At 36.1% G+C, this 12,668-nt stretch overlaps 1 protein-coding gene across 3 annotated transcripts in view; it reads left to right on the top strand.

Annotated features, from left to right (window-relative positions):
* The first annotated feature begins 866 nt into the window (after positions 1–866).
* LOC140749171 (uncharacterized) overlaps positions 867–12,668 on the top strand; it is a 45,275-nt gene continuing 33,473 nt past the window's right edge. Inside the window, exon 1 of one of the 3 annotated variants that reach the window (XM_073082212.1) lies at positions 867–1,065. In XM_073082212.1, coding sequence (XP_072938313.1) covers positions 995–1,065 — 71 coding nt within the window. In that variant the 5' untranslated portion in view covers positions 867–994. Of the gene's footprint in view, positions 1,066–1,105; positions 1,565–12,668 lie in introns of those variants that run through there. The other 2 variants (XM_073082215.1, XM_073082213.1) reach the window with 2 other exon arrangements.

Below are 12,668 nucleotides of genomic sequence, written 5' to 3'. Positions count from 1 at the left end.
TAAGTGTAAAGCTGGTTACACATGAAGCGTATTACGACGAACGTTGAATATGACCACTATTATTATTCGTATTTGTTCCAATATTTGTCGTTCAAAATCTTTACTTTAATTTCACGTATTCCACTTCATGAATTATTATTAGATCTACAATATAATTAAAGCTCATAATAGTTCCAAAACAAATGAGATAATATATTTATATTTATAAATGCAGACAAGAGCATTAGATTAGATATGAAAATACCTATATATAAGTACTGTTTCAAGCTTAGTGAATTATTGATGTACACTTAGTTGAATACTATACAACTATGTAAAGATTTGGAATTCGGAAGCTTTGTCATGTTTGAACAACCCATACGTGATAACTAACTCATATGTTGTTAATCATTGCAACTTTACACAGTGCAACTTTATTATACATGTATTTGAAAGTGTGTACTCTACCTTAGTATTAACGATAATGTTACTATAGTAAAAAAACTTTTTTATATAATGTATTTCTATACATATGTACAATGTATGTGCTTAAGTTTAAAATTCGTTTAAAGTTTTTTATTCCGATTGTACAAGTATTTTCTAAAATAATAATATTTTTATAATAATATAAAAAATCTAAAATGTGGAATTAATTGTTTTTTAACCGAATGAGGTATTTCAACGTCGGAAATAATGATCATATTTAATACAAAAGCTTAAATTTAATTAATGTATTTACTGAATTTAAATATCAGGTGTTTTAATTAATTATATAAATAATTATGTAATGTATGTGTATACAAAATACAATAATTAAATTACTGTGTACAAATAATTATTCATGTTATTGACTTATTTTATTAAATTTTAATGACTGTGTCATAAGTCATAACAAAATTGTTTACATTTTTACAACTAAGTTTACAACAAAACAAATAAATCCATTTTAAATGTTAAAATATATTACAATATATTTTAGGTAAACACTACTTTACTGGGATAATTTATTTAGAAAATGAAGAAATTTATTAATGAATATAAGGCTTCACGGAGCCGCTCGCTCATAGATACGTCAAAAGAGAAACGGTAAAACACTCGTGCATTCTACATTTGCTTAATTTATTTACAACTACCCTTAATTATTGTTTAGTAGCCTTCCGAGGTTTAATTTAGTTGTAGGAACATATTTGAACAGTGACTATCCGTCTGATATCAGAGTGAACACAAACTGAGTATCGAGGGCCGACCGGCGCGGATGAAGTGGATCACCGGAGCGCGACGAAAAGTAATTTGTACAAAAAACCAAATTCAGCTCATTGCGAATGGCGTGTTGTTCGTGATGTTTTGTCTGACCGCACAATATATCGGTGGTCATTGTTGCTAGACGTTTTTTACAACGAACGAACCTAATGCGCCGGTAATGTTCCGCGTGCCTCTATCGTCGGTGGACTTTCAGTTTTGCTAGCAAAGTTCTTATTTCAAACTTTGTTGTTTTAATTGGGGACTTGTATGTGATAATAAAAGTTTAGGTACGAAAGTGGATTCGCTGGATGACATGGGTGTTTTCAAGTGGTTGCGCCGGTAAGTACGTAATTAACTTTTCTAGTTCCATTGTGGCGTCATTTCTCTAAACGGGTTCTATTCATTGTTATAAGTACTAAGTAAACTTAATGTATCTCTGTAATTTAATTACAAATACTACTTTAATTTGTAAATGGAATTTCGTGCCACCTGTGCAATACGTCTATCGATCTTTATTTCGATCTATGACCCCGAACTTGTGATTTTTAACACCACTTTTAAATTCCTATATTTTACGAATATTTACGGAAGTGTGTGAATTATTACCAATTAGAATCGGATTACAAATATACCTTGTTTTAAGTATTCAATTTTAAAATACGTAATTTATAATACATAGTGTATTTATCGAGCACATATTGTTACGAGCAAAATTATTTACACTATCTTTTATTATTATTTTTTTCATGACATTAATTCCTTCTATTCTATAATTATTATATAAGTCTAATTTATAAAAGCGAGTAGGTTTTCCCAGGTCCAGGGTTGCCACTGCCGAGCCTTACAGTAAGGCTATTGACCTTTAGCGATCGCGAAAAGCAATGGGAATCTGTTTTTCATTTTTTTACTATCTTAGAAAAGTCATTGTTTAGCTGTTTACACGGAATTAGTAGGTAAGCACAATCATTCGTAATGTTTACAACCATTTTAGATTGCATGTAGATGAAAACCACGGCTAACAGTTGAGACTAAACAAGCGGAAGAAGGCTTTAGAATTTTTATTGGACAACAATATTTTCATTAAAAATACGTTGTCGTTTCTATCAATTCTGATCATTCACTGAAAACATCTTTAGTTAGTAATTAGTTTACGTAAACAACACTCCTTCATACAGGTACATTTGACTTCGCATCTAAAAATACTAAGAGTGGAGAAATCCTCTTCCTCATTTTACTGTTTCGAAAAACTCAAAAAATCCTGACGAAATATTTTTAGTAAGGTCTGCACTCTGGACGCATATGTCACACGCATATTTGAATAACCATGCTACAGGAAGCAATGCAGTCTTTTAGCGATCCACGTGAATTTATAGTCCGCGCCAAACTGCTAGTCCGCTCTGAAGTTGTTGCGAGTAGGTGTAGTCATACAATTTGCTATGGCGACGCGGTTCATTTCTGTATTCAGAGCGGACTAGCAGTTTTACGCGGATCATACGTATGTAACGATAGGAGGCAGGCGCGCGTGAGAACTTAAATACTCGCGACAGGAATTCGCCCTTAGTTTGGGTTTCAATGCGACTTGTCAAAGTGGCTACCATAAAACTATTCTTATTAAGTATCTTAACTTCTCCCTTACATACGGTAGGTAATCTATGCTTAATAAGAAGACCAATCCACTTGCGGAAAAAATATGTGATAATAGACGAAACCTTCCCCTTCCCGATGGCATTGGGTGAGATTTCGAGCTCGATCCGCTCCCCACTCTAAATGCCTTTAAATGTGATTGATGGATGCCCCATTATCGCTAACTTGCGACTAAATGATACTTCTATGAAGTACTACTTATTTTAGATGTAGGTAAGATTGGTTACAAAGAACTTTAATAGGAAACAATATTAAAATCGCAACAGTGTAATACAGATTTTCTCAACATTCTGTAACGTCTAAATAAAAGCCGGTAATAGCATACCAGATCGAATATTCGAATTCTATACTTCCAAATTCAACAATGCAATGACGGTCCCAACTGTTGCTGCTAACAACCTTTTTTTTGTTCACGAGGGGGAATCTTTAAAAGGTACCCGGTGACGTGGGAGCGACGCAGGGTCATGTGGGATTCTTACTGCACTAAAACCCCCCCGGTGGCCGTCCTCGGCGCTGCATAGAGGGCTCCGGGATTTCCAAAGAAACGCAATTGGAGTCCTCATAGCGCGTTGCCCCGTCGGGCTCCGCCCCGGTGAGCTTGACGCTCGCCACACCGTCTGGTGCGTACGACGGTATGCGACCACACATACCGCCGTGTTTCCCGGGACCGCTGGCTGGGCTCGAGCTTCCACTCTCGCCATCCGCAATCGCGGAAGCCCCCTCTTAGTCGCCTCTTACGAAGGCAAGGGATATCGTAGCCTTATTCTGGTCCCGAAACTACAGGGACAGTGACCTTAGGCGTCTTTGCCTTGTTTGCCTTGTATCGTAATTCGGCATTATGAGGCAGTCAGTTATAGGTATAGGTTCAGTTTAGTTTATAGTAGGAAAGGAAAGAAGAAAAATATTGTGTAAATAAAGAAATTTAATCAAATTTCCTACACACTTATGTTTCTGCAAAATCCTGGTATAGCTAGTTCAATTAAGTAAAGTAAAAACGATTTACCGAAGACCCGAAAGGATAAAGACATGCTTTTCTAGCAGTTTTACTACTATTACATATAGCTTAAGAGCCACTCCATTTGTAATATGAACTTTTAACTCTCATTCCACAATCAATCGTGACTTAGCGATTACGCAGCACGATATTGCACGATGATGTTGATTGCATTTCAATGGTCATGGTAGTTGCAATAGGCAATATAGTTCAACAATAAATATACGTTGTTTTACTTCTTATTTGTCTGCATATCCCTCGCATAGCAGATTAAGGTTACAGTAATGTTTAGAAAATTGCGAACAAAGGTCTGTTTCATAAATTCTCGATTCGTCAAAACACTGAAGGTATTTTTTCCTAGCTACTCGTACATTGTTGAGTATACTTTGAAGTGTGTACTTACCATGTAGGTCATTCTAAATGACGTAATTATTAGTTTAGAACCTTAAGGCCTTATCTATATCTATAACTAAAGTTCATACATTTATATTTGTTTGTATTATCATTTTCGAACAATCATCAAATACAACTATAAAAAATAAAATATTTTTTATCTATTTTTTTATAATATAGGAGTAGCAGACGAACATGCAGTCCACCTGATGGTAAGTGGCTACTGCCGCCCATGGACATCTGTAATCGACCCCAGATAGGATCAGATATTCCTACCTGAGGTCGGCCACAGATGCGCCGCTACCCCTGAGGACTAAGCTGGAACGCCTCGGAGGATTTATATTTGGAGGAATCTTTCGTGGTTGGAATTTAGGCACTCCTATTTCTGCCCTATAGAATTTGAAAACATTGCTATGTTCTAATTAGAATGCTTTACGTCTGTCTGTTAGCACACAAGACATTCCACTTAAACCCTGAAGTGTAGCAACGTATCTATGGCCAAAATTAGGTAGGACTCTTAATTTTGTTTCTGGTGGATTAGATGTATAAGGGCGACGACATGTTAGGTACAACCAGGTGGATTGTATGTTCGGTTTAATACGTTACAAAAATAAATCTAATACGTACATCCCTGTCCGTTCATATAAATCTCGAATGAAATCATCTAATTGGAATCTAAACTAATAAAATCTGTATCGAGCCGGCAGATTAAACTTTTGTATGGATGAATTGTTCCAGTTGATGCTCTAACCTCATTGTCAGATCTCCACCTAAACCGGTGAATTAACATTGTTAAACGTTTCCATTCAGTTCAATACCACTCAGGATGGAGGTCACATACCGGCCATTGTGGTGGCCACCATTGCTTTCCTATTGTCGTTTTTAGTGCACTTTAATTGTTCCTGCATTCATTTGCGGTGGATTGGAGTGTCGTTGAGGCCAAGTCGTTAGTGCAAAATTTCAAGTTTATTTTCCGTTTTATCAAGTACATAAAGAATGGAAGATTTGCGATTTTTCGATGAAATTGTCTTTAAGTTTGATTTAAGATTGATGAAAGTGAAGTTATTTTGACCTAGAAGCACCAAGTTTATCACAATATTCTTTAAATACTTTGACGAACGTCTAAGATAATTTTAATTAACGGTTAAGTGTAACTCTGATGACTATCAAAACGTTTGTGACTATTCACATATCTATGCCAAAATTGAATCAAGGCTGACAAATGTGACAACTTGATTTTCGTCGACCACCCGCGATTGCTATTTGGGGTCCACAGGTGTTTCTATAACCTCTATGGTGCCCGCGGACCTTCCTAAAACAACTGAATTTATATTCAGGGACAAAATATTCATGACGACCTTTTTGTTCGCTGGCAAACAAAGACTATTCCTTGTATATGTTTCACGACCTTTTTTCCTTCAACTTATTTCAAAGACTGATTTACCTTATGCGGCTACTAGTCCCGTGGTGCCAAAAAGGTCGCCGACCGCTCTACTAGAGGATTCAACAATTCGCAATCGTCGAAGAATTTCTAAAACGGTTTGAATGAAAGCGTTTCATTACCTCGTGTGCGGCGGCTCCGTTTACTCCACTTCTCTTTTTATCTCCTTTTGTGATTGCACGATTTTCGCCACGATTGTCGCGATTTAATGAGTTTCGTCCAGTATTCAGCATAGTTACGCGATTCAAGACGTCAGTGAAATTGCTTTGTCTACTTTTTTCGAGATAATTGTTTTTATTTTTTTCAACGAGATCGATTGGCCGTGAATTTCGCTTTTAAGTCTCATAGTTTTGTTGTGAGGATTTAATTTTGCGCGTTCAGTACTCGAAGATACAACTGTTTTATTTTGAATATTTTTTTATGTTGGTAGGATAGAACCTATGACCGCCTTATGTGAGCAGTGTTAAGAGCTGTGTTCTGGTTTGAAGAGTGTGGTAAGAGAGATACACTTATAAGGGTTGTTTCAATTTAGTCCTCAGGGGAAGCAACGTATCTGTGGCCAACCTTAGTTAGATCCTGGGATTGATTATTTGATGGAATTAATTACCATTATACCACAGAAGTCATTTACCATTAGATGGACTGCATGGTTCATGGCTACTTTTGTATTTAAAAAAGTTATAATACCAAACAGCTGATAAAATCTGTGCAGTATTTCGCATCCATTATAAACCTATGAGAAAGAAAATATCTCTACTATATTGTCCAGTCAACTTCACAGCGCCGAAAGCAAAAAGCACTCTTTAGAAGATGTTTGATACATCCATTAATATCTTCATTCTAATGAAGTTATTCAAACAGCATTGTCTAAAACCGTATTGAAATTTCACTTTCACCAAATTTGTTGATCACGGCCTCGAATCATACTTTATTGACTTCCAAATAACGAAAATTGATGGTTAGACAGCTCTGTATTTATGTAAGCATTATCTTCGTGACATTAAAATTGGGTTCCATCGGCCTTTCTATTACAGTATCAAAGATTGCATAAGACTGAGATACTGTAGATTAACTTAATATATTTCAGCTTATCAGTGGGTAATTTATCTCGGGCCTTTCTCTAATCTGCTCGCATAATTATATTCCCGTAATAAAATTTGTTTCTAAATTAACTAAATGGTGGTAGGCTCGTATAAGGAAAGTGCCGTCAAGATTGGAATCCGAGATTATCGTAAGCATGCTTTTCCGCGTTGGTAATGATCGTATTCTTGAGTAACATTTAGAGTATGGCCTCTTATTAACTTAGTGATAGGGGCTTTGAGGCCATCTCATAGTTATATGAGTAATATAAGTATTCCACGTGTTTAAAAACACCTACATAAGCATTAGTGAGCTGCAAATTGTTCTCCTAACTTTTCCTGCTCTCAATAATAAATTCTTATTTAATAAATAATATCTTCATCTATATTAGTCATCATTCGTGTCGTCTCTTAGTTCAGTCTCACCTAAAACATAAGACTTTCAAAATATATAGCCCTGTGATTTTTGGGTACACCAAGGGTATATTTCGCGCTAAACTGCTAGTCCGCTCTGAAGTTGTTGCGTGCCGATTTAGTTAGCATATGGAGTGTATGTAACGTAAGGGCACACCAACACACCTATGTACCCGTGGGCGAGAGCGGGCAGCGGACGGGTGTCGGGAGGGTCCCGCGCTGTCTTTATCCCGCTAATATCTGCAATTTGCTAATGTGACGCGTTGCTATATTCGGAATAGCAGTTTTACGCGGACTATAATTTTATATCATAGATTTCAAAATACAAAATTCGTTCAAATGGCGTGATATCCATGTTAGACTCTGAAATGTAAGACTAGATTAAGTAATAACATGTCACGCATCACATGTCGTTTCTGTGAACTGCTTGCATGTGTAATGGTCCATTTGATATCGAAACTGATTTACGTTAATCGTTTTCTTGCATTCAATCACATCGTGTGCAAATATTTATAAGACGTAAAATTTCCTATGGAAATGAGCATGAAATATTTAAAATGGAATGAAATCAAATCAAAAAATATCAAGAAAGAAGATAATAATGTCGTGTTAATTATGCCATTTAAGGGTTCATTTACATCTGCACCAGTAGGAAGACTATCTCTGTCACGTGCCGTGGCAGACGAAAGTATTCTATACTACGTGTATGGGCATATTACGAACCAAAATATGTTTGCTATCACGGATATAAACTGGGCCTAAGGGACATAATGCATGTTAGTAAAAACTTAGTAAAAGCTCAGACCACAAGAGGATGCACCCACAGAATCCATCGACGTACTTAATGAGGTTTGCATATTAAGAAACTTGCTCTGCTTTAAAATAATGTAACAAAATATGTAAGTAGGTATGCTATGTATACCACGAGTATTCTGCAGTTTGTATGCAAATTTCTATAACCTTCATAAAGTTTTGATGCTAATGTTAGCGCTTTCGGATGTGACCTAATTTTCGATAGGTATTTGGATGTTGATAAGATACCCGTACCTATCGGTGATAGACTAATCAAGCGCAAAAGTAAGTTCGATCGTAGTCAATGAGTTCAATCGTAACGGTCACTGTGTTTACTGTTTTATTGTAACACTTCAGTGGATTGGTGTTGTATGCAAATGGTAGAGGTACAACAAAAAGCAATATGGCGCCTACTACATAGAACTCGTACAAGTGAGCGATTTAAATAGGAATGACTTTATTGTGTTACGAGAAAATTAATTTCAAATATGAATATGTGTCAGGTTAATATTGAGGTAAACGTAGCGAGTGTCTTATGAAAGTAGATGCTAATGATTATACTGTTATAGTCCGCGCCAAACTGGTAGTCTGCTCTGAAGTTGTTGCGAGCAGGTGTAGTCACAATGTGCTATGCCGACGCGATTCATTTCTATATTTAGAGCGGACTAGCAGTTTTACGCGGACTATAACTTTAATGAAGAGAATTGTTATAAACTGTATCCCTAATTTAGTTTGACGATAAGCTAGATATCATGCGGATCATGCCCCATGAAAAAGCATGAAACACCACATTTGCAGTGATATTGCACTCTATGTAAATGTACCATTAGATACAAAATAAACCATCACATAACGCCTATTAAGCTAGAAATTATTCTCAAAAAATAATAGAAAGAATCAATCGAAAGTTATTACGACACAAATCCTTTAGTTGAACTTTCGACGTATTTCAAATTAACAGTCGTGAGCTTGACTAATGCGTCAAGTTATGATTGGGTCTAATTACATATTCTGCCCGGATCAGTTAGGATCCTCTTAATTTGAAAGTCATTCCTCCCTTACCTTAAGAGCCGTCCTATTTTATAGACTGAACCTCAATATTGCATCAGTGTTATGTAGCAGAAATAGGAATCTAACCCTGTATAATGAAAAATATTTGTCAGTATAAGTATAACAGACCAAGAGTATAGAATCAAAAGGCATCTTACGTCTTATGCTTCGATACAAATCCACAGTTGTTGAAGTTTCGATTCATTCAGAATTCAGATGAAATGGTCATGACTGAAATCGTCAACTTATGACTAATTAAATTAAATCTATAGGCGTACATGGTAAAATTCGTCAACTTATGACTAATTAAATTAAATCTATAGGCGTACATGGTAAAATGTAGTCTGCAAACCTACATACCAGATTAGGGTAGCAGCAGGTACCAGATTTAGTGTTATATGGCAGAAATAGACCCAGGAAAAAATGTAAAGAGTATACACAAGAAGTAAGACATAAGAGGAAAGATTGATCGAAAGCCATCCGATAAAAATTCTTCAATTGCTGTACTTTTCACTGCATTCCGAGCGGTTGTGACTAATTCAGTCAAGTCATGATTATGACTAATTAAATCTTTAGACAGAGTTACTTACTTAGATCTACTATAAAGGTTGTCTGCTATTTTATAGACTAGCCCAAACGATCATTGATATTTTGTATCAGAATATAGATATAACTCCACCGGTTACTGAACATTTTATGCACTCTGAGTAAGAGGTCGAGGCATATTTCGGCAAGTGATGATTATGACTAATTACATGTTCAGATCCACCTTCCTAAATCTGCTATACCGGCCGTCTACTAACCTATAGTTAACTGATAGACTAGACGACAATAATTGACGTTACTTAGCGGAAGTGGGTGTGCATTTAGCAGACGAAAGCTGTAAAAAGTGTCTGACTCAAGAAACAAGACAAATGAAGAGAATTGAATCGAAAGTCATCAACTAAAAATCCACCAGTTGCTGAACTTTCCATGAATTCCCATAGGTCGTAAGTAATACCATCAAGTCATGATTGTGACTAAATAATCTCCAAACAGAACTTTTTAATTAGATCTACCATAGAATCTGTCTTTTTTTTTGTTTACGAGGGGGAAACCTTCAAAAGGTACCCGGTGTCGTGGGAGCGACGTAGGGTTATGTGAGATTCTTACCGCACTAAAACCCCCCCCGGTGGCCGTCCTCGGCACTGCGTAGAGGGCTCCGGGATCTGGGGTCTGGAATCTGTCTCCTAACCTAACTTTAACCTATAAACTATACCACAACATGAATTAATGTTATATCGCAGAAATGGGTGTGTCGTTAGCGGTTGAAAGTGACGAAATCTGTAAAAAACAAAAAGTGGGTGTGGTTTAAGCAGACGAAACCTGTAAAAAGAAAATGCCAGACGCAAAAAATAGGATAATACAAGAGAATTGAATCGAAAGTCATCCGCTACAAATCCACCAGTTGCTGAACTTTCAATGCATTCCGATCGGTCGTGACTGATGCCGTCACGGTCACGATCATGATTCATGACTAATCCTCAGACACATAAACGTGATACTGGTTTTGGTTTTCGGCAGTCATTTTTGTTGGTTTTGTTTTCATTTTGTGCTGAATTCGGAGTGTTATGATTCACACTTGCAAAAAATGTATTGTTCGAATATGCGATGCTATCGATAACAGAACAGTTACTGTTAAATGTTGGATGATAAATAGTATTATAAGACAGTGCCGAAATTAGACGAGTTATAGTAATTAAAATTATTAAATATAAAAAAAAGTATGGGCTGTACAAAAGTAGTACTAAGCAAACCTATGTAAGATATATTGGACATTATAAATCTACGCAAGATTATTATAAAGTAATCTTAATCTATCTTAACTAAAAGACTCTATCTGTTTTCTAATTAACAGAATCCGATGTTGGCCATTTCTTCAAAGATAGTTTTGATTTTCTTATACAGTAAGATTTTTCACTTTTTACCTATTTATTTTTCTGTGAAAATAATTTTAATCAAATTAATTGTCCTTGGAGTGTTCCTCCTCAAACAAAAAAAATTCATGTAGAAAACGAGAAAGTGAAATGGCGAAGATAAAATGTTTGGATTAGTAACGAAACATTCATGACTGATTTTCCAGTCTAATAATAAAATTGGCGTTTTTGCCGATATAGTTGACTAACTTCGGTTTCCTCATGGAAGTAGTAGCGAGTAGCTGTATTTGACTACAGTTTGGTTTTATACAGTGAGTTAATCTGATTCATCACTGTCAACCAATAAATGTCCCCCTGCTCAGCAAGGGTCTCTTCTCAGAAAGAGAAGGATTAGGTCATAGTCCACTTAATTTGATTGCAGGCCAAAAACGTAGCTAAGCCAGCTTATAAATAAACTAGAAATATGTTATGAGCACACAAAAAAACCAAGCGAAAGCTGCCTCGTTATGGTAAAGGGATGATGAGGGGTATGTGGGAAGGACTTAGATTAGCTCGCTTAGCTCCAAATCGGCATAATATACTATACCTATAAATTATCTTTTCTTAGCGCAGTTTAAATTCGCTTGCTGTCCGCACACTAATATGAAATTTGCCTAGCTAAATAATCAATTTAACCCGTAATTTAGCTTAACAATTAGCAGTCGCAGACTCGGATGCAACCGGTGTTACGTTTGTCTGGATGGATCGCTTAGCTTGGAAATTCGACATAAAATAATATTGAATGGAACCCATATTGCTTTCCCACTATTAGTGTCGTTGGTGTAGATAGAATGTACGAAAATATTATCGGATGGTTAACGCAGAGCAGTGATAGTCTAGTGGTTAAGAAACTCGGCCTCTTGATCGAGGGGTCCGAGGTTCAAATGTTCAACCTTTGATTTTTCAAAGTTATGTGCGTATTAGATGTTAGATATTAATTATCACTTGCCTAAACGGTGAAGGAAACCTGGATACCTGAGAAATCATAAAAAAAGTTTTCTAAGGTATGTGAAGTCGCACTTGGGCAGCGCTGTGGACTATGGCCTAATTCTTTTCACTCTGAGAGGAGATTCATGCGTGCCCAGCAGTGAGATAGTAATTGGTTGATGATGATGATAACGCATAGCACACATGCAAATAAAATTATCCCATTTCTGGCACACCTGTGGAATCTGTTCGAGTTCAACATTCTTTACTCATTGGTATACAATGATTAAATGATGAATGATGCTGCAGTATGTAAATCGCTACAACAGAGGTCGACCACCTTTGGTACTCATGATCGTATCGTAGTAATTAGTAACTAAATACCCAAGGACTAAGTTCGAACACCTTATATGAGACGTTTATCTTTGTCTTCCCATCCAACATAATCATTATTTGTGTTAAGATGATAATAGCATATATTATTTGCTGAATTATCCCTTTCCGGACCGTCCGTAAGTTGGTAATAAAACCACATCGACATTTTCCGATTGTAAATTTTTTTTTGGAACACTTGCGTTTTAAATAGTTTTCGTAAGTTTTTAAGGACTTAATATAGTGAACCTCATTTAGCCATGGTTAATTATTACCTTAACACTTCATATTTTGAGATTTGTGCCTAGTAACCCAGGATTGACTGGTTCAAGATGATCTCAGAAACTATCATTTGCCTATGAAGTTAATTTCGCTTCTGACATTTA

Source organism: Epargyreus clarus, unplaced genomic scaffold, assembly GCF_041222505.1.
Source record: "Epargyreus clarus isolate Ecla_fem2 unplaced genomic scaffold, WU_Ecla_fem_2.2 ptg000017l, whole genome shotgun sequence".
NCBI lineage: Eukaryota > Metazoa > Arthropoda > Insecta > Lepidoptera > Hesperiidae > Epargyreus > Epargyreus clarus.
The sequence above is the reverse complement of the archived record's forward strand: the minus strand, read 5'-3'. Positions and strand labels throughout refer to the sequence as shown.